Source organism: Girardinichthys multiradiatus, chromosome 11, assembly GCF_021462225.1.
Source record: "Girardinichthys multiradiatus isolate DD_20200921_A chromosome 11, DD_fGirMul_XY1, whole genome shotgun sequence".
In the NCBI taxonomy this organism is placed as follows: Eukaryota; Metazoa; Chordata; class Actinopteri; order Cyprinodontiformes; family Goodeidae; genus Girardinichthys; species Girardinichthys multiradiatus.
Genome location: NC_061804.1, coordinates 32,200,807 through 32,224,468, shown reverse-complemented (window position 1 = coordinate 32,224,468; position 23,662 = coordinate 32,200,807). Strand labels below are relative to the sequence as shown.

The 23,662-nt window shown below is 40.1% G+C and overlaps 1 protein-coding gene across 9 annotated transcripts in view; it reads right to left on the bottom strand.

The window, feature by feature from the left end:
* The window catches only part of msi2b (musashi RNA-binding protein 2b), a 344,415-nt gene that overhangs the window by 35,119 nt on the left and 285,634 nt on the right, over positions 1-23,662 (bottom strand). The window contains exon 11 of one of the 9 annotated variants that reach the window (XM_047379928.1): positions 7,826-8,345. The exons of the other annotated variants lie outside the window; for them this stretch is intronic. Coding sequence (XP_047235884.1) covers positions 8,296-8,345 — 50 coding nt within the window. The 3' untranslated portion in view covers positions 7,826-8,295. Of the gene's footprint in view, positions 1-7,825; positions 8,346-23,662 lie in introns of those variants that run through there. 9 annotated transcript variants of the gene reach the window in all.

The window sequence follows — 23,662 nt, the reverse complement described above, 5'->3', positions numbered from 1 at the left end:
TTCCAAGAGTAGATGAGAGCATCAAGAGAGCATCAATTATCATCCAGGAGGTCACAAAAGAACCCAGAACGATATTCAAATGACCGCAGACCTCAGTTGCCTCAGTTAAAGTCAAGGCTCATGATTTTAATAGTCAGAGATTGGGCATAAATAGCATCTGGTTTCATGGCAAAATGATTGCTCAGTCCTGACTCACATTTCTCACTTAAAAAAGACATCTTAATAAACTAGTACTACTATCATTTTGCAGAATAATTTCCGGTTGACAGGGACAAAACTGAAATGTTTTGGAAGGTGTGCGTCTTCTTACATCTGAAGGGAATCACACCTACAGTCAAACATGGTAGTGACAGTGATGATCAGGGCCTCCATTGCTGCTTCAAGACCTGAAATACTTGCCATAATTGACAGAACAATGAACTCTGCTCTTTTCCATCAAATCCTGAAGGAGAATGTCCAGCCCTTTGTGCCTTCAACTCAAGCACACTTTGATCCAAAGCACACCAACAAGCCCGCCTCTGCTCAGCTCAAATAATACAAAATATAGGCTTTGGAGTTGACTAGTCAAAATCCAAAATTAAATATGATTGAAATGTTGGGGCATAACTTTAAATTGGTTGTTCATGCTCAAGAGCCCTCAATTCCAACAATCCTGCAAAGAAGAGTGGGCCTAAATTCCTCCAAAGTGATGTAAAATACTTATTGACATATTATTCTATTTACACAGGTTATCTTTGTCTGAAATTAAAATGTATTTTTATTGTCTGACAAAACACAAGAACAGCAGAAACCTGTAAGGAGTAAATACTTATTCACAGCACAGTTGTTTTCACCTTTCCATCCTTTAGATTTAGCTAAATTCCTCCTACAAAACGGGCAACTTTATGTTATATAGCAGAACACTGTGAGCAAATGGACCTTTGTCCCTGATTACAGTTTTGAAAGAATTTGGCTCTGAGGCTGTTTATGTCACATTGTTCAGATAAAAGACTGTAGACACTTTTGAGCTGCACAGACCCTATCATAATAGCTCCACCTCCAGGGTATATTGGTGAATATTGTTCCGTGCACTCCCAATTACGGCAAGTTTCAATGGAAACAAAATAATCCAGCATAATGCATTTTTTTCTTTTTATTGGTGCTATTCAGTTGGAAGATACAAGTGCAAAGAAAACACTTCCCACAATCAGGCAGATGCATCTGTCGGATGATCTGTCAGTCAGAAGAGATTTACATCTGCAAACTTCTGTTAAGACTGAATAAGTCTCTTTTCTTCTTTCCTTATGTATTCTAAGGCTTCAAAGCATGTTTATACACATTTATGTCCAATGGTCGCTTTAAGACACACTTATGTAATAAGGTTTAATTTCGTGCAAATATAAATCCACTTTCTAAGGGTCTGATAATTTCAACAAATATCAGCCCAATAATCAGAGTGTAATTAAGCCGAAGCAGGATCTGTGAATTGTAATTACAACGTTGGCCCTATTGAATGCAACTGCTAGAGGTGGCTGAGAGAGAGGCTAGCCGATGCCCAGGGCTCGCGCTCTTTTCTCAGCACAGGAATGGCATGTCATTAGCAGTGGTGATGAGATTCCTCACTCTGGGCTCAACATGGTCTATGCCTAATCAGCCTCCTAAAATTATCTCCACAGGAGCTTGTTTCCTCTCTAGCAAAAGAAAAAGATCTCCAAATTCCCGCAGTCAGGGTTTTTCTACATATTTTTTTATGGCTGAATGTGTGCGAATGTTGGGTTTTTTCTCCATGCCATATTTCTGGATGAAGATTGCGGTTTAGACGTTTCGCAAAATGGTACAGGACACCTTTGGGGATGTATTATTTTGAATGCTGTGGAGGTGAGAGGAGCACCAGCAGGTGACCTATTTTCTGAGCCTACTTTGTTCTGCCGGCGCTCAAAGAGGAGAGGCTTACACAAAAAAGAGCAATGAGATGACGAGGTGATGATGCGATGAGTTGAGAGGGCAAGGTCAGATGAGCCGCAGTCAAAGAAAAAAAGCACACAGCTTTTATCAACCAGCTGAGAAGGAGGTAATTCACAACTCGGTCGACACAATGTGGCCGTGAGCTGGCATGTTGGGTGTGAGGCGCCGTCATGCTGCTACTGGCAGGCAAGTGAAGAAGAGAAAGAAATGCCACTTTCCGTACCGACTGTCTAACAGCTCAGGAGAGAATATGAGACTGGTGACAGCAGAAACTGTGTGGACAAAAGCCAAGAAGAAGGCGACTGAAATCAACTATCTTTGTGGAATGCATCCGAAACCAAGATTCCCAGCTCAAACGGACACACTGCCTCTTTTTTAGTCAGTTCAACTGAGAAGAAGGGAAAAAAAAAACACTAATTAACTGTTACTGTACTAATGTCGGCCATGCACCCTCACATTTGAACAACAGCGTCCCCCAAGGTTAGCTTTGCAAAGCAGCTCGCACCACCTCTCCCCCCTCAACCTCCTTTTTCCTAAGTGCTGAATCTGTCTTCTCCTCACCGCCATTGTCATGACACCCCCAATAGACCCAGTGGCTCGGAAGTTAGTTGCGGGCAAAGTTGTGGTGAGAGATTAACTTTGCAGGATTAGGTGGGTTAATTAATAGATGGCTGCTGCTCATTGTTTTGTGCTCACGCTGTAAGAAGCCACCCAAGAGAAGCGCTGCAGCATTAAATCAATTTCATGGCCCTTTTATTACTGAGGAGATAAAGCCAATATTTAGCTTTCAATTCTTCACAATTATTGGGCCCCTGCTTTGCCATGAGTGGCTGCACTTGGCTGGGGACAAGGACACATCTGTTTATGAGCTGTGGAGGCCCGGGGGCCTTGGTGTCCGGACTCCGGGGAACTGTCCTTCTTCCTCAGCTCCCCTCACCCCCTCCCCGTCTTCGAGCCTGCAGCACACAAACTCCGAGCTTCCTCAGGGGTGTACACGGAAAGGAAGAAAGATTAGAGCGCAAAGAAAGACGAGGACGGTCAAGAAATTCCCAGAACATGTCTTTTGGAGCAAATGAATTAGTTTGTCTACAAAGACACAAATAAAACAGATTATTTTCACAAAAAGACTATTTTGTGTCAGAAGTGGCTAGCTTTGTGAATACAATGCCTTGCTGAAGTACTCATAACGCATCAACTTGGTCACATTTACTCATGGCACAACCACAAACTGATATTTATCATTTACATTTTATGCGACAGACCAACACACAGTACAGCATGCCAGAGAAGCAGAAGGAATAATATACGGTACATAGGTTTCAAAGATTTAAAAAATAAAAATGAGTGCATTGTTAGTCAGCCCCCCAATGTCAGTGCTTTGTAGAACCACCAGTTTTCAAGTCTTCTGAATTGAATTTGTAGCTCTGGTGTCTGTTTATGAAAGTTGTCCTGCTGTATGATGAACCTTCACCCCTGTCTAAAGTGTTTTGCAGTGTTTAGGGTGATGTGCAGTTTGTCTTCCGCCGCACGTAGTGTTTTGCATGTTGGCAAGAAAATGATTCTGGTCTTACCTTCTTCCATGTGTCTCCTACATTGCTTGTTGTCAACTGGAAACAGAACTTCTTACGGGTTTCTTTTAATTATTCAACAATCTTGCTATTTCATAAAGGCCAGAACCATGGATTATACAACTAACAGTTGTATAATCATAACTACAAACAGGTAGAATCTATTTACTAATTAGTTGAAGGCAGTTGGTTACACCTCTTCAGATGTATCAGAATAATGAGGCTGAACACAGTTTATGCCACTAATAAAAATGTTGAAAGCTATGCATCTTTTTCCTTATACATAACAATTCCACAATACTTTGTGTTGCACATTCTATCTCAATAAAATAAGTTAAAGTTTGTGGTTGTAAAGTGACAAAATTCAAAAACATTCAAGCTCTATGAACACTTTTACAAGGCACTGTATCATTTTCAAAAGGTATATAGGTTTTTAGCTGCTTAAAAAAGGATTTCCATGTCAAAGCACATAAGGGTCAATTTTCATGACGGCACATAAAACACACTGGCCCTTTAAGGCTGCAAAGTGATTTTTTTCTAGGGAGCATACACGTTCTTTCTCCACCTGCACCTGTATTTTCTGAGTCTCTGTGAACCTGACTGTACTGAAGAAGGAAGAGAGACACAGTAGGGGCAGTGTCAGTAATGATCAAACAGCACAGTGCAATTTTTGTGTCAAGGCTTCCCATGATTTCTTCTTTTTTCCTTGTGCCGCACTAGGTCAAAAGCTTTGTTTTCTCCATTACAAAGCTGTCAAAGCACTTTAAGAGCAAAATGATATTCAGCGAAGTAGAGAAAACGAGGTGGGTGAGCTGGTTGAATTAATAACAACTGATATGGTAATATTGAAAAGTACGTTTCCAAGCTGGCTTTTTGACAGCAAAATTGCCAAACACCATTTCCTGCACACATAACTTCGATTATTTTGTTAACTTGTGCAAACAACTCCTTGAAACTCCCCACGCTGCGCTTCCCCTAAATGTTCTCTTGATACTATATATATATATATATATATATATATATATATATATATATATATATATATATATATATATATATATATATATATTTATATATTATTATGTAGCAAACAAAAAATTGTGACAGAACTTTAAATATGTTTTGTATTTTAAATCCCTTAATCTAGCCGGCCTTTGTGATGACCGTCTCTCAACGAACCTCTGGGAAGTTCTTTCAAGACTCTTTGGGAAACCATATCAGGTGACCACCTCATGAAGCTCATGGAGAGAATACCAAGAGAGCAAAGCAGTCATCAAAGCAAAGGGTGGCTATTTTGAAGAATCTTAAATATAGTAATGTTTAGAGTTAATTCACACTTTTTACTTTTTGTTTACTATATAATTCCATGTGTGCTAATTCATATATCCTTGCGTTATATATGTACTATATATATATATATATATATATGCAGTGCAAACTTTTCTGGCATATTGCCCATGTAGCCACAGTCTCGGTCTCTCATTCTATTACTGAGAAAACGTCAAGTTGAAAAGTTGTTGCATTATGCATCAATAAGGTCCTATTTATGTCCTACTAGTGTGACAACAGCTTGACTGATGTTAATGTAATCTGTACTGTTCTTTGGCCCCAAACTGCCAGCAGCAGCTCCTCTGTCATTGACAAAGGAGCTCCATCAGTCACAGAGCACTTCCCTCATTTCTACTATAAGGAGACTGTCAACTGTCTAATGCACAGGACATGCCCAGGGACAGGAGACATGTCTATGGAGGGCATATAGATCAAAAATGCTCAAAGATGACCATGAAACTGTTACACAAAGAAAAAAATGCCACTGAAATATAGGAAGTTGTAAACTATCCTATAATTTTTCCAGGATTCAATTTTAGCTTCTAGATATAAAGAAAAACTATAAGTTAAATAGAGCTAATAATAGAGACAGCCCTCCTACATGGTCCTAATATTATTTGGTTTTTGACTGGTGTTAAAAACAGTTGATGTGCCGGCATGCCAGCATTTCGAGCAAAGTGGCTTAATGCAGCAGCCTGTTTTTAGAAAAGAGGCTGGTGAAAAAGCCTTTGAGCCTGCGGCTACAGTCGATTGCAGGGGCAAGACAGAAGGAGTGACACAGATGAACAGAGAAGAGCAAGTAGGACAAGAAGAAACGGAAGATGAGAAGGGACAAGTGAGCAAAGATTGAAGATAATGAGACATGCTGGCCTGGGCACAGGTGCTCACATAATGTTTTGACATAATGTCAGAAAACAAGATCACATTAAATGCCCCATCTATTAGCACCACCAACAAATCCAATAACATAAATCTAATCAAGACATTTTTATAATTTATACTTCACTCTTTAATATGATAAATTTTCAGGAATTTTTAGTAAGCAATCAATGCCTTCTTACAGACATGTTTACAAGTAAGTTTTACAAGTCCAAGTGAAGTCTAAAAGTATTTCACTCTAAGTCCAAGTCAAGTCTCATGTCACTTATGACTGAAAAGTTATGATCAAATCAAATCAAATCAAATAATTATCCTTAGGCCTAATTTATTACATCAACATCTAACATTTTTCAAAATGTTCATTTGAATATGCAAAAATACTGATATTAAATGCTGTGAATCATTCATATTTGTTTATGAGCTACAACATTTACCCCACTAAAAATATAAATATAATTAATGTAAAAGGAAAATCAGTAGCGATAGATTAACAGCAGTTAATGTCCAGTTTCTGAATGGACACAAAAAGTTATTTTATTTTGAAGAGCAAGGAGTTTTTCTGTATAAAGGCTACCTTGACAGCGAGACACTATGATTTTTCAGAGACACTAAAATTTTTCAGAGGCAAGTTACATTTTTATCTCAGTTTGAGAGACATCTAAGTGGTCATTTTTATGGTTCTAGAGCTAACAGGTTATTATGAGCCATTAATAGACCGCCGTCAACAAATGTTGCTGATTAATAAATGAAACGCTTATTTAACACATACAGCTCAGACAGAGATGCGGTCTCTGGCTTTCTTTTTTTAAAGATATTTTTGCAGCACTACTGGCCTTTATTTCTGTTATTTTTCAAAAGTAGGCAGACAGGAAGTGAGGTGGAAAAGTGACAGCGAGACACTATGATTTTTCAGAGACACTAAAATTTTTCAGAGGCAAGTTACATTTTTATCTCAGTTTGAGAGACATCTAAGTGGTCATTTTTATGGTTCTAGAGCTAACAGGTTATTATGAGCCATTAATAGACCGCCGTCAACAAATGTTGCTGATTAATAAATGAAACGCTTATTTAACACATACAGCTCAGACAGAGATGCGGTCTCTGGCTTTCTTTTTTTAAAGATATTTTTGCAGCACTACTGGCCTTTATTTCTGTTATTTTTCAAAAGTAGGCAGACAGGAAGTGAGGTGGAAAAGTGACATGCAGCACAGGTCTCCGGGGCTGGGACTCGAACTCAGGACGGCTGAATTGAGGACTGAAGCCTCCGTATATGGGTGGTGTGTTCTACCGCTACGCCACACCCTACACCCGGTCTCTGGCTTTCTAACTGTAAATGCGTGCTCAATGGTAGAATAATAAAAGTGGGACAGATTGGTCAAGATTAATCATTTACTATAATGATCTACACATACTTTCGTTACTAGGGTTACATTCATGAGAGTCAAGTCCCAGACCTCAAGTCCAAGTCTAGTCTCAAGTTTCTAGTGCACAAGTCAATGTCAAGTCTGAAGTCTGTCTTTGTAACTTAAGTGCCACTCATATCTAAATCGCAGACTTGAGTATGATCCTAACATAGCAATTCTCTTAGCCACTAACCACAAAGGGAAAGACAAGAAAACATGCTATTCAAGTAAGGCAGATGTGAGTTGATCTTGATGTGCCAGAAAAACGGCTACCACATAGTAGCTACTCATGTATTTGGCCACATCTGCAGTCACAGCAACAATTTAAAAATGCAACTGTGACAAATATGAACCCAAATTTATCCCACCACCATGAACATTAAGGAGGATGACGAGGTGTGTGTTTTAAGACTTTTTACCAGTGGTTTCAATATTATATATTTCTCCATATCAGAGAAACACAGAAGTAAAATATTACAGGACACCTCTAACCCTGAAGATGTGTTTTAAATAAACAATTCAAATTATTTAATAAAAGGAAACATGAAAGGGGGATATGTATGTTACAAATATAGCTGTAGCTTTGCCTAAATTGTATTTTTATGTCTTAATACATTTAAATATACATTAAATATATTGGCATAAACTCCAAAATTAGTTTTCTAATATTAATTTATTATTTTCAGATTATCTCTAAACTAAATGCGGTCACAAGCAATTAATAAATTTAGATGCCATAACAAATAAAAAATATTTTGCCACATAAGATAAGTTAAGCAACAAAACAAAAATGTACTTTGTTTTAATTCTTATCTTCTTTGTTGCATTTAAATTATTGGAGTGCAGCTAAATTATTTTTGATAGGATTTGTAACATACTGTGTCTACTCCTTATAGTATATAAAATATTTTACCAGGAACAATTCTCCCTCTGCACAATGTTTACTTAATGCTTTTAAAAGTAAAACCAAACACAGGCAGAACAAACAGATCTTAATACTAAATTAGAGAGTGAAATGTATGTCGAGTAAGAGCCAGCTGTTTTCTGATATTTTCTCCAGGAACTGTATGACACTAAGCAGGACAAGCCAGCGGAAATAAGTCTGTTGATAAGTCACAGCCGAGGCAGTGAAGCACACTGCCGTCTTCTCACAGGATGAGGGAGGGAGTCTGTCAGAGATGGAAAACTGACTCCACTTCACATTTTCCTTCACCAATAACCCCTGGTAAATATAGAGAAACACATAGAGACACATGAGAGGAAACAAACGACAAAAAATATTTATCAAAGTTACAAAAGACAAGAGTCGGCTTTTAAGACATCTTTTCATCTCCAGACTGACAACCGTCCCATTGTTGTCATCTCTCTGTCCCACTTTGTTGTTTAAAGCTTCTCTAGATTGTTGTTATCAAAGACATAAATCAGAGCCGGAGAGAGCCAGGTGGCTTTCGTGTGAACTGCTGCACACCTGCCCGCGTCTCACCTCTCCTCTGATCAACCGAGGCCTACAGAATACCCTGTGATTTCCCCTAACATAAAAAAATATGGAGGCTCGTTGCTGGAAAGGAGCCAAACGGAAAGAGAAAGAGCATTTACATGCACAGGCCTAATTCAATTAGAACCAGACTAATGCAATACGCATATTATTGCAACTGTCGTGTAAACACCTTAACCAGGTTATCTTACTCACATTAAGATCCCTAATCAGAATAAGCATAACTCGATTAACAGAGCTGGTTGCTTGTCAATCATTCAAATTAATATTTCTGTGTGCTTGTCGGTGTATGGATTCAGTCTGCGAGTCACAAAGGTCACGCAGGGAACAGGATACTGTAACAGATGAGAGAGGAGGAAGAAACTGGAAACAACTGAACTAGTAAATGAGCAGATGGATGAAAATGCTCCATAAAGTCATTTATGTTGTAAGAGTCTAGTCTGTAGTACATCAGGGAGTAAATCAAAACAAGCTAACTTCTAAAGAGCTCCATGCAGATGTAGGGATGTGAAGTGGAAAGAAAATATAGTTCTGAATTATTTTAAAATCTACAAAGTGTTGTGTGCATCTGTGTTCAACCCCCTTAGTCAATATTTTGTAGAACCACCTTTTGATGCACTTACAACTGAAAGTGTCTCTATATCTCTACTAGCTTTGAACATCTAGAGACTGACATTTTTGCCCTTTTCTTTTGTTTTTAAATAGCTCAGTCTCATACAAATTGGATGAAGAATGCCTGTGACCACCACTTATCCAGTGTATCCTCAGATTCTTGATTAGATTTATATATGGACTTTGACTGGGCCATTCTAAACCTTCCAGGATTGCTCTGTATTTAGCTTCAACTATCATCAGCTACCATCTTCCTGTCAACTCAGATCAGTTTCTTTATCCTTGCTGAAGAATGCCCCACCCACAGAATAATCCTGCCACTACCATGAGTAACAATGGGAATGACATTTTCAGGGTGACCTGAAGTATTTGTTTTTAGCTACACACCTTATTGATCTCAGAGCATCTTCATCTACATGTAAGCTGTGTTCCCTACATGGCTTGAGGCATATTGGAAATGAGACTTAGTAAGGATTTCTATAACAGTAGCTTTCTTCCTCTCATTCACAGTTGTGGAGTTAAGATCTCTGCAGCTCCTCCAGAGTTACTGTGGAATTACCAGGCTCTATTTATTCATTGGGTTACTACAGTATATTTTATTTTAGGGATATATGCATTATAGAGATATAGAGATGGCATACATGCATTTGTGTGTCAAATCGTGCCATATAACAGAGCAAAATCAGAGATAGATGAATAAAAGCAGATAAAGAAATATTTTGGTGCTCAGGAGAGACACGTGTCTTTTAAAGCTTCCACATGGCAATTAAAAAAAAAAAAAATCCCTGTGATGTTCTTCACAAACAGGTCAGAAGTGTGTTAAAATACCAACCAGACTAAGTAATTTAGACACTTTAATAGGGCGGATTCCTTCAGCTAAAGAGCAGTCTCTATACATGCTGTAATGTTGATTTGATGGGGTATGTAGCACCTATGAATGGATCTCAAATTCTAAGAAATAATGCACAGATCGCTTCTGTGACTGTGATGGGGTGCTGTGATGTTCTGAGAAAAGCTTGCCGTCTTTTGCTTTAGTTCTTGGTTGTAGCTGGAGTGTGCGGCAGCACAGCATCAAAGAGGACAAACAAGGCTCCTTATTGAAGTGCAGCCACACTTTCGGCCTCTTCTTTGTACTCCTTCCCATGCACTTGAGTATAAAAGGAAACTGCTCCTACACTGGGGAACTGATACAAATGCACTATGCTTGCACACAGACCTCAATATAACCCTTAGCCACTCACGCAGACACATTAACTTAAAGGGGAAAGAGACAATACGAGGCAAGAAACAGCAAATAAATGCCTGAACTGATAGTGAAAAAGAAAAAATTACAGCCATCTGGTTGTTGAAACTGTGACAGGGCCTTTACACCAAAGCACTGCGTGATTGTGACTTAAACAGGAAGAGACAAGACAGTGAGGGGGGCACAGATGTCTAACCTTGCAGTGGTGCTTATGTAATGGTCTGCTTCAGTGCATTTAACTGCAGTGCTGCCTTCCAACTTTGGCTGAGCCAAAGTAACATGTCTCTGCAGTCCAATCTCCTGTGACATCAGCTCTGACGCTCAGATAGTATGAAACGGTCCTGTGAGCTCCGAGTAAATCAGTTGTTATGCCCCTGCCTGGGTGGTCCCCATGGAGCCAATCATACTAATTAAACTAGACTACCTAAGCCTTCTCTCATTAGAGTCCAAGTAAACAGCCTTAATTTTTTATGCATTTTAATGTCTATCTGCTGGTGGTGGGGGTGGGAGTAGACGAAGCAGATGACGGGGGTAATTTCAGGTCTCTTCAGCTGAAAGTGGGTGCATCAAGTGTCATTTTACCTTTCAAGCTAAATGTGTGTTAGGTAGTTCTTACTAAAGTATTCATGACAATTGAACCTTTTCAGATTTCGTCAATCTACAATTACAAATTTAAGTTATCATCAAAAAGTTTCATTTTGATCCAGAGTTTTGTCTTCCACATATTAGCTGTGTCCCCTACATGGCTTGTGGCCATGTGTTGGTATTCAATAAAGCCCATTAAAGGCAAGTTTGTGGCTGTGATGTGAAAAAATATGGAAAGGTTTAAGAGGCATGAATGCTTCTGCAAAGCACTGTGTGTTTGTAGTGAACAGTGGGATTTTAAAAACACACAGCCGGATCGAAATGTTCAATGTTAGTAAAACTCAAATGACTAAAAACAGCAGCAGACAGCTATGCATATTTGATTTCAAACCAAATACAAAGAGATGTCCTTCTATTTTAGCCAGCTCCATGCTCTCTATTACACAATCTACCACTGCTCCAGATACCAGGGTCAAGTAGGGTAAAATGTGGCCTGACCCAAAAATAGCACTGCAACACTGGCTTCCACTTGATCAGTGGAGCTACAAACAATCTTTCCACATAGAGCAGAGAGATGCAGAGGGCTTTAAACCATGATTATGAGTAGATGGTATGAATCCATATGTCAGTCCACGGGGAAAAGAGTAGAGCAGAGCAACTGGAGGGCTATTAGCACAGTCAGCAGGAGGGGAGGATAGAAGGATAGAGGGAATGGAGGGGGCAGCTGTGTGGAGTCCCAGCAAGCGACCGACTTGCCGAGCTTGAAGCTCTCAAACAGTTGGTGGCATCAAAACAACAGACAGCAGACAGAGAGCGCTGTCTCGTAGACACATATGTTGTCCTCTTCTGCTGCTGCTCTCCAGCAGTGTCCGAAGGTGGCCGCCATGGATGTAGCAGGGCGGCTCAGGTTTCATTTCTGGACCAGCAGCGCAGCAGCGGAGGCATAATGAGCTTTAGTGTTGCCACTCTGCCTCTTACAGCAGCTCATCTTCCCCGCCACAGGAACCAGGACTGTGGGTCTCCATGGCCACAGTGCGTCTGCCTCGGCGTGTGAGGATGTATTTGCTGTCCTGGGGTGAGTTAAGACCCGGGTAAATGAGGTGAGCTTCCTCTTTCACCTCAGCGCTGCCTGTGTAAGACAGCAGAGGGAGGTTTTTATAAAGACAGAGGTGATGCACATGGACGTGCACGTGACCCGTGAGCTGTCTACATGAAAACACACTTCACAGAGAAAGTTAAACAAGAGCAGAAGAGAGCAAAAAAACCAAGTCAGCAGTGCTACAGAAGTGGTGCTGCATTTGTTGAATCCATCTGATTGAGACCTCTTCTGAAAGCAACACACATGTACAGTGCTGTGAAAAAGTAATTGCCCCATTACAGATTTTTTGTTTTTTGTTTTTGCTTTTTTCTTCACACTTTTGAAAATTTTAATCATAACTTTTACTAACAGATTTTTTGGAAAGATGGATTCAGTTTCACAAGCTACACCCAGGCTTGATTATTGCCAGATCTGTATTTTATCAGGAAGTGACCTAAATTGAACCTCTCTGACAACATGAATTAAGCTCAAGACCTCAAAAAGCATCAGATTATGCCTTAATCTAAAGGCGTTTAAGAACAGATAAGAAATCACTCATTGACATCTATCAGCCAGGGTTACAAAGCCATAATTAAGGATTCGGGACTCAACTGAACCACAGTGAGAACTATTTTCCACAAATGGAGAAAACATGGTACAGTGGTAAATCTTCACGGGAGTGGCTGGTCAGCCAAAATCACTCAAAGAACGCATCGATGAGTAGGTCATGAAAGAGTCCAAAAACATCTAAAACACTGCAGACCTCACTTGTTTTTGTTAAGATCAGTGTTCATGATTCACCAAAAAAAAAGGAGACTGAGCATCCACGGGAGAGTTTAAGAGTGACTGTAAATATCACAAAAACATTTCACAGAAAACATCTTAACGATCCCCAAAACCCTTAGGGAAAACATTTAGTGGACTGATGAGACATCCAAAATCTAATACAGTATTTTAGGAAAAAAAAACATCATTCCAATGGTTCAACATGGTGGTAATAGTGTAGTGGTATTCAGGACCTGGATGGCTTTCCATAGTTAATGGAGCAAATAATAAATAAATAATACAATATATATATTTTTTGAGAATCAGAAATATTTAAGTGTGACAGAAAATATAAAGATCTGTAAGTGGGCAAACATTATTTTAATGGCACTGTATATGAAACAGAGCGACAATAGAAGACAAAGCTGATCTTGCAGCAGTGTGGATTTATGACTGCATCCACAGAAGAAGACAGGCCATGACCTAGAGTGCTGTCCACTGACGTCAACCATGAACATTCACCGCTGGGGATGGCGTCATGGCCTGTGGAGCTCAAAGGGTGCGTGCAAGTTGCAAACAGCCAGAGAAGGAGGCAGGAAAGTAGAAAGAGATGGCCCCTGGTAGTCCCTCCACTTTTTATGTCTTCAAAAGCAATCTTTAGGTGTCGGTTTTATGTGTGTTTCCACGTGTGGAAGTCCAAGATGTACTGTTGCATGGTCATTCAAGTGTGTACGATCTCGCTTCCAGTAGTCAGTCCCTATTTTTAAGCCTGCAACTCATGGAGTGGCCCGGCCTCCGCAGACCCATCGGGCTAATGATCAGCATCGGCAATTAAAGCCAATCTGTAAGTCAGTGTGGCATCAGGAGGGCCATCTGCTTCCAGCCCTGTAGCACTCACTCTGGCCTGTGGGACCACTTGCTGGGGTCACAGCTCACCCAGCTTGCAGAGAAATGGTCACAAGATCTGGGGAGCAATCTGCTGTGCAGCTCAAGATCAATAGAAACCCGTTCTGCTGGCAGAATGCTGCGAGCACTGATGTCTCACGAGTGCCATCAAGACCCAAACAGCGAGGTCTTTCTAGTGGAGGACAATGTTGCATACAGCCATGACACTAGGTAAGCTCCATTTGAGCCTCAGGCCAGCGATTCTTTCCGCCTGCTCCTCGTCTGCAGCCAAGATGTGTAGTGAGTGGAAATTATAAGATGTCTGACTATTCGGAGGGTTAGATCTACTGATAGTGACTAGGCATGATGTCCCAGCACACATTAGCATCCACTCAGGAAGAAATCAATGATAATCAAGATGAAGGACAAAATATTTATGAAAGATTTTGCTTCTAAAAAATAAAAAAGGGGAATAAATGTTTAAATGGCAGCTATCTTTGTGTTATTACATATGGCCGCTCTTTCCTCAGTAGTTGCTGTAGCATTGGTCTTAAAAATTCATTAATAATTCTAAAAGAGAATTTCAGTTAAGAATTAAACAAAAACGGGGTCAAAGAGCAACTGATTCGACCCCAAACCCACCAAGACCTCACTGATCTTTGCGTGCACAGGATGCAGCTATATCACCAAACAGCCACCTTTCTTCCTCAGCCTCCAAATATGGTTCAAAGGCTTGCCAGGATATCATCCATCTCAATATATTTCTATCTCCTTGCTGCAGACAGTAGCTGAACACTAGGAGGCTAGGTGGTATTTCAGGCCAGTGTTCAAGTGTGACCTCTGGTGCATTTATTAAATGCTTGGCTGGTTCTGCTCCTGTTCATAGGGTCCATTCACCTCTCAGAGGTAGCCACTATCATCTGCGTTGCACAGGTCAACATTTCTTCTTTCCAGCACACCACCTGCTGAGAGGGTATTCCTCTCTGACATGTAGAGTAAGGTTAACAGGTTTCTTATCACTATTATTTACAGCTGTATAGAGCTCTCTACGGTCAGTTGTGGAACCTGCTGGTTTTCTTTTCTATAGAGGTGAGTTTCTTCACTGTGGTCATTGAATTATCAAATGAATCCAACCAAAATCTTCAGTGCTTTGAAAAAATATTCTTACCCCTCCAAACTTTTTATATTTTATAATGTTATAACTGCAAACTCTGTTTTTTATTGTGATTTTATGTGATAGATCAACACAAAATAGTGCAAAATTGTAATATTTTTTTTAAATCACTTTCCAAATTTTTTGCAAATAGAAATCTGATGTGTGAAGTGAAATTGTGTTCATTTTTAAATACAGGTAAAATGTGCTAGAAAATAGCACTGCATGTCACATTGAAGACACCACCCCCACATTGAGACATGGTGGTGGCAGCATCATACTGTGGGGATGCTTTTCTTCAGCATGTACAGCGAAGATAGCCCCATACAATGGAAGATAACCTTTTTAAAAGCTGCCTACCTAAACGACAGGCTGATCGAGGAGAGCATCAATTATGCCTCTTTCCCACTGGCTGGATTTAGGCCTCAAGGCTCCAGTCCACTCAGTCTCTCTCTACTCGGTACAGAACTTGTTGTGTTTCCATGGACTCACTGACGGCTGGAGTTATGCCAGCTGAAGCCCTGCCTCCAGTCCTCAGTGTAGTGCGCTTTGCCGCTATTAACGTACTGTGTGACATTGTGTGAAACTATACTAAATAAACAGAAAATAAATACATAATTAAACAAAATGCATATAATGTTTGTATTATTGTAGAGAATGTCTTATATATGGTTTTTTTCATTTATAAAATTAGCCACTGGGATAATTATCTGCAAAACAGCCCAGCCAGAACCAATATTTTCCAGACCAAACACGCTGTTTCAAGGTGGTGTTGTTTTGGGTTTTTTTGGGGAAAAATCTTTTTGCGAGTGAACAGTTGTTTTAGGATGTTATGAAATACAGCGACTCGCCTGCGTGTAATTCAGAAAGCTGATGTGCCCTTTTTCTTTCAGCCTTCAGGCATGGTTTATGGTTTTAGTGAAATTATAATTCGATTTGACCCGCTCCGGCCATTGTGTTCCTTGACATTACTGTAGTCGCTCTTGAGTTATATTAACTTATCCCTGCACTACCTCAGCGAAACACCTCTCATATTTCCTGGTCCCATGGCCAACCAGTGAACAGCAGTCTGTTCAGGTCACATGTAGTCCTTACTCAGCCCCGATCATACCTGCTCAGGATAAGGGACCAAAAAAGTAGGTACCAGTATGAAAAAAACAGTAATGGCTAGCAAAGTGCGACAAGTGGAGTGGAGCCAGTGGAAAAGGGGCGTTGTAGTAGCAGCCAAGAGGCCCATGATAACTCTGGGGCAGTTGCGGAGATTCACTGCTCAGGTAGGAGCATTTGAATAAAAATGCCCAGCATATATTCAGATTTTTAGTTGTAAAAAAGTTTGAAAACTACCTTTTTCCTTCCACTTCAGTAACACGCTATGCCAATGGCTTAAGCAGATAAATATTGAAAAAGCTTGAAAAGGACAAAGATATAAATATCCAGCTCAGGCCGTTCGAATTTCTTCCATTCAGTACAAAAAAGACGCAGCAGAAACCAGAACCACCTACTGGGCTCAGTCCTGTTTGCTTTCATGCAGCAAGATAACTCCTTTTCTGTCACTTGGGGAAGATGGAGTGCACTGTTCTGTCTTAGGCTTGAGTGGTTGATCGAGACGGAGATACTGAACATAGAGGGACACAGACTTCTACTGTTCTTCACCACTCGGCATATCTGCCTGGGAACGAAGTCTGACAGAGATAACAAGGAAGTCATGCAAGGACAGGATAAAAAAGATGAAGGAACAAGCCAGAAATAGTACAGTGAGACACAAAATGCTATATTTTTATGTTTATCTCTTATGTGTATCTCTTTAGTGTTAAGGTAACAACTATCCAAGACATACCCACTGCTCTTTCTGCTGCTCTTACCCCTGACCTCTCCCATCCTTAATTAGCTGAGCCTCCATTCTCTTACTATTTAAGAAGCTGACTCACTGGACTTAAGTTGCCATTTGTCTGTCAAGACATCTGAAATAGCCGGATGACTTAGTGTTTTGTCTTTCACTCACTCGCTCTCTCCTTCTCCCCTGTTGGGACCCCACTAACGTCTACATCCCTGGTTTTTCAGAGCAGCATAATGACCTCCTAGCAGCAGCCCTAATGGAGCCATAATGGTCATTTATGCCAGGCGAGGCTTCGAGGGCACGGCTGCAGAGACATCGAGTGGCGCAGGAGTGGTGGAGAAGTTCCCGGTGAAGTCTCTCCTCCTTTTCCGTCGCCTCTTTTCTTCACACACATGGTTGCTGGGTCTCAGTCTTCGAATGAATACAACATTTCTGTGTGTGCACATTCAATTGTGTACTCCTGTGCGTGGAATGAAAGGAACTGATACAAGACTGGTTAACAATGGAGAGTACAATATGAATGTATAAGGGGTGTATGGCTGCTTTTCATGTTCACTTCTACAGCTTATTCACAAGCATAATGCACATATACACACCACATATTCTTTTTAATTACATTTTCCTCAGACAAGCTACTTATTCATGCATACAGCATAGAGTACCCACAATAGGGAGCATTGGCATTCTTAAACCTCTTCATATTTCTTCTTCTATATTTGCTGCCACAGCTGGGAGGAAAGACACTATACAGAAACTTTCTGTGCATATGCAGTTATTGCTAAACAACACTTTCTGTCTGGCATTTGCATTTTTATTATGCACAGCACACCCAGGGATTCTTCGCCATATCCTGTCTTAGTCTAAGGTAATCTAAGACAAGTAAACTGCAGTGGAGTGTACATTAAGGCTAGGATTTAAACAGTTTATTTCTCTGAATGTAACCTCAAATCCTTTAATCAACTAAAGTCCTCCAAAGCAGGCACCTGCATCAGATGCAGCACTTGTTCCAGTGCCAGCTGAAAAATACAATAGAGCATTTATCAGTGAGCTAATGCTAATTAGACTGCTGCATAAAAATGAGAATAATGTACAGTACTGTCCCATATGCCTTGTCAGCTCCAGCTTTCTGTTTTCCACCTATGCTCACAGCTGTGTTTTTTTGTTTGTCTTAATTGGAAACAAAATGGCATCCTACTGCTCTGATATGATATTCAGACTCAGATCTCCACAGGTGGTCATAATGTACCTTGTATTCTTCTGCTCAGATGGAATAAAAAAAATGGAATGATATAAATATAAAGAGATATACAGGGGTTGGACAATGAAACTGAAACACCTGCTTTTGGACCACAATAATTTATTAGTATGGTGTAGGGCCTCCTTTTGCGGCCAATACAGCGTCAATTCGTCTTGGGAATAACATATACAAGTCCTGCACAGTGGTCAGAGGGATTTTAAGCCATTCTTCTTGCAGGATAGTGGGTCACTACGTGATACTGGTGGAGGAAAACGTTTCCTGACTCACTCCTCCAAAACATCCCAAAGTGGCTCAATATTTAGATCTGGTGACTGTGCAGGCCATGGGAGATGTTCAACTTCACTTTCATGTTCATCAAACCAATCTTTCACCAGTCTTGCTGTGTGTATTGGTGCATTGTCATCCTGATACACGGCACCACCTTCAGGATACAATGTTTGAACCATTGGATGCACATGGTCCTCAAGAATGGTTCGGTAGTCCTTGGCAGTGACGTGCCCATCTAGCACAAGTATTGGGCCAACGGAATGCCAGGATATGGCAGCCCAAACCATCACTGATCCACCCCCATGCTTCACTCTGGGCATGCAACAGTCTGGGTGGTACGCTTCTTTGGGGCTTCTCCACACCGTAACTCTCCAGGATGTGGGAAAAACAGTAAAGGTGGAGTCATCAGAGAACAATACATGTTTCACATTGTCCACAGCCCAAGATTTGCGCTCCTTGCACCATTGAAACCAACGTTTGGCATTGGCATGAGTGACCAAAGGTTTGGCTATACAGGTCCTTCTCAAAATATTAGCATATTGTGGTAAAGTTCATTATTTTCCATAATGTAATGATGAAAATTTAACATTCATATATTTTAGATTCATAGCACACTAACTGAAATATTTCAGGTCTTTTATTGTCTTAATACGGATGATTTTGGCATACAGCTCATGAAAACCCAAAATTCCTATCTCACAAAATTAGCATATTTCATCCGACCAATAAAAGAAAAGTGTTTTTAATACAAAAAAACGTCAACCTTCAAATAATCATCTACAGTTATGCACTCAATACTTGGTCGGGACTCCTTTGGCAGAAACGACTGCTTCCATGCGGTGTGGCATGGAGGCAATCAGCCTGTGGCACTGCTGAGGTCTTATGGAGGCCCAGGATGCTTCGATAGCGGCCTTTAGCTCATCCAGAGTGTTGGGTCTTGAGTCTCTCAACATTCTCTTCACAATATCCCACAGATTCTCTATGGGGTTCAGGTCAGGAGAGTTGGCAGGCCAATTGAGCACAGTTATACCATGGTCAGTAAACCATTTACCAGTGGTTTTGGCACTGTGAGCAGGTGCCAGGTTGTGCTGAAAAATGAAATCTTCATCTCCATAAAGCTTTTCAGCAGATGGAAGCAGGAAGTGCTCCAAAATCTCCTGATAGCTAGCTGCATTGACCCTGCCCTTGATAAAACACAGTGGACCAACACCAGCAGCTGACACGGCACCCCAGACCATCACTGACTGTGGGTACTTGACACTGGACTTCTGGCATTTTGGCATTTCCTTCTCCCCAGTCTTCCTCCAGTCTCTGGCACCTTGATTTCCGAATGACATGCAGAATTTGCTTTCATCCGAAAAAAGTACTTTGGACCACTGAGCAAAAGTCCAGTGCTGCTTCTCTGTAGCCCAAGTCTGGGGAATGCGGCACCTGTAGCCCATTTCCTGCACACGCCTGTGCACAGTGGCTCTGGATGTTTCTACTCCAGACTCAGTCCACTGCTTCCGCAGGTCCCCCAAGGTCTGGAATCGGCCCTTCTCCACAATCTTCCTCAGGGTCCGGTCACCTCTTCTCGTTGTGCAGCGTTTTCTGCCACACCTTTTCCTTCCCTTCCCGCAGATTTCCCACTGAGGTGCCTTGATACAGCACTCTGGGAACAGCCTATTCGTTCAGAAATTTCTTTCTGTGTCTTACCCTCTTGCTTGAGGGTGTCAATAGTGGCCTTCTGGACAGCAGTCAGGTCGGCAGTCTTACTCATGATTGGGGTTTTGAGTGATGAACCAGGCTGGGAGTTTTAAAAGCCTCAGGAATCTTTTGCAGGTGTTTAGAGTTAACTCGTTGATTCAGATGATTAGGTTCATAGCTCGTTTAGAGACCCTTTTAATGATATGCTAATTTTGTGAGATAGGAATTTTGGGTTTTCATGTGCTGTATGCCAAAATCATCCGTATTAAGACAATAAAAGACCTGAAATATTTCAGTTAGTGTGCAATGAATCTAAAATATATGAATGTTAAATTTTCATCATTACATTATGGAAAATAATGAACTTTATCACAATATGCTAATATTTTGAGAAGGACCTGTAGCAGCCAGGCTGTGTATATTGACCCTGTGGAGCTCCCGACGGACAGTTCTGGTGGAAACAGGAGAGTTGAGGTGCACATTTAATTCTGCCGTGATTTGAGCAGCCGTGGTTTTATGTTTTTTGGACACAATCCGAGTTAGCACCCGAACATCCCTTTCAGACAGCTTCCTCTTGCGTCCACAGTTAATCCTGTTGGATGTGGTTCATCCTTCTTGGTGGTATGCTGACATTACCCTGGATACCGTGGCTCTTGATATATCACAAAGACTTGCTGTCTTGGTCACAGATGCGCCAGCAAGACGTGCACCAACAATTTGTCCTCTTTTGAACTCTGGTATGTCACCCATAATGTTGTGTGCATTTCAATATTTTGAGCAAAACTGTGCTCTTACCCTGCTAATTGAACCTTCACACTCTGCTCTTACTGGTGCAATCAATGAAGACTGGCTACCAGGCTTGTCCAATTTAGCCATGAAACCTCCCACACTAAAATGACAGGCGTTTCAGTTTCATTGTCCAACCCCTGTACATGAAGTAAAGTTAGGGCTGTTTTGTTCTCCCTAAACAGGATACAGAAATCCCTGAACCTTACAACACAACAGGAGGCGATGATTTTAATTTAAATCAGACTGTAAAAATTCTCTGCTTCTAAAGCCATCTGAAATTATTCTCCATCCAGCTGTTTTCAACTGCTTAAACATCAAATTAGTTAGCATAGTGTGCTCTTTAAAGTCTAACAGAACGGAATCCGGGGCCTTTTGTACCTCAAATTAATCTAATAACAGTTTTGATTTGCTTTTTGAAGTCAAATAAATTTCAGCTCCAAGGTCTGATTATTTAAGCTGAGGCGAGTGCGGCTGCTGTGTACTTGATTTTTATACTTTGATTCCTGCCCCAGCAGCAGCAACACTGAGCTGTGTTCAACGTTGTTCGTGGTGAATGGTACTTTTATCTTATCATTACATTAATGCGGACATCTCTCCAAACAGCTGCAATCCGGAGTTGCTCTCTCTCAGAAAAAGCTTCGTTTCTCCCCACTTTTGGAAAACATTCTACATGCTGTAAATAACATCTTTTTTGAGGTATAGAAAATGAAGTGCAAAAAACTGTTTTTCTTTTTGATTGAAGAGCAAATTCAGCGAGTCAGTTTGAATTTGATTCACCCTACTTAAGCACTCAAGGTTCTAGCCGTTTTTCAAGTCAAATTCCACTTTTTCCCTGATTCAAAACTCTACATTTCCTTATTATTTTTAGACATAATAAAGTATAATCACAAAACTTGCCAAATGTTTCTACAGTGGTCATGCTTAAAATCGGATCTACAAAAACTAGATGGATATATGGATGGATGGACAGTTGTGTCAGTCATCAAAAGAAAGCCTTAAAATATTCTAAATTGCATGCAGTAATAATACAGTACTACAAGCCTGTCTAGGCAGATAATAATACAGTGTACTCGAGTATTCTTTAAGGACGTTTTTTGTATTGAACGTGCATAAAAATAAATTGAGAAAGATTTTAATCATGACTATCAACAGAACAAAAAAAAAGCACTGTAAAGCTTTGAAATGGGGTTTCCTAACCATAATAAATAATCAAGTAAGTTTCAATTCTTAAAGAAACTGTCTGATGAATAAAAAAAACATTTGGATTCTAGTTTGCTGAACGCCCCTCACCATTTTTTATTCCGCAGTAATAGTAAACACTGCTGTTCTCTTGATTACTACACATCCGTCAGACAGTAATGTCTAAAATTAAGTTTCAATCCAAAGTGAGATTCACGCATTATGCTGAAATTATGCAGTCACGAGGTAAACAGTGCGTAATTTGCAACAGTGCATATAAACAGCTCAGAATTTTAAAACAGCACATGAAACAAAAGACGCTGCCTTTATCAAACACTTTCCATTTTCTTTTGTTCTCACCAATTCACAACATTCAAGCTAAAAAATGGGACAAACATGCTTAAAACCTATGCATTTATGATTCATTTCTAAAGGTATGTAAATAATAGTTCAATTATTTTGAGTAGCCATGAAATGTATTTGTTTAGTTGTAACTTGTACTATGTTTTAGCCTTAATCTGTTCTTTATCAAATTAAACAGTTTGAAAACAAGACATGGCATGGAATGCTGGCCAGACCATTTTTACCTGAATTATGCTGCAAAAAATGCAGATTTTGTAAAGGCCCTTCATTCTGCCAATTAGGATTGATATTTGTTGTGATCAGCAGATGTGTCACGAAACCATCACACCCCCTTTGTGATTCCTGTATGCATGTGAGTTCTGCTAGAGGAGAGATGTTAAGCCTGAGCCCCTGACCCACACTTAAAAAGAAAAGATCACTTTACAGTTTAAACTCATCCTCTAGGCTGATGACCACTTTTTATTAATCTGTCATTTCATAAGATATACTAAAATATCACATAGCTAATGTATCAGCTAATTCTACTTTGGAAGCGCTACTAGGTTACAAACACAACAAGTTGTTAAGTGGAGAAGAATACATGCTAGCTATTTTGAGTATCAGTCTTGTGCTTAAAAGTAAGCTAGGGTAGGCACAGAAGAGGTAACAAGCCATTCAGATGGAAACTGACAGCTGTTTTAGTAATACTGGCTGCCCTAAATCATACTATAGGATGTTAAAAACAATTTAAACACTACAATCATTTAGTTTATGTTTTTAAAACAATAGTAAAACCCTATTTTACTCACAGTAGAAACGCCAGAACGGTTAGTTTGAATGCTGTTCTTACCTCTAATATTACAGATAATGAAGAAAATGAAATCAGCAAAAATCAGTATCAGCAGGTCAAAGCTTTACAAAAACCAAAATCAGAAAGTGGCCAGAAACCTCATCAGTCCGTCTTTAGCCCTAACCGGTTTCTGAATGTCCCTGTTGAGGTAATGGACTGAATTTTACTTGCTTTCACAGACAAGTTTCAGACAAACAGAAGATCTGATTTACATCAGCAGTTTACAATTTATTGACAATGCAACAAGCAAACAGCTTAAGCGCATTAAAAGTTTATGATCTTCATGATTTTATGAGTATGTTTGTTCACAATTTACAACAAAAAAAACAAACACATTGTAGTGAATCAATATGACAAACATTTGTTGATCAACGTTCAACATAAATGTCAGTTTCACAGATGTTCTGAGCTGCCGAGATCAGGAAGTGACTGTAGCCTTTGACTCAGGTTCAGAATATATCTCTTCTGTTTTACGTCCTGTTTTGTACACTTGAACTGTTTTTTTTTTTCAGCCA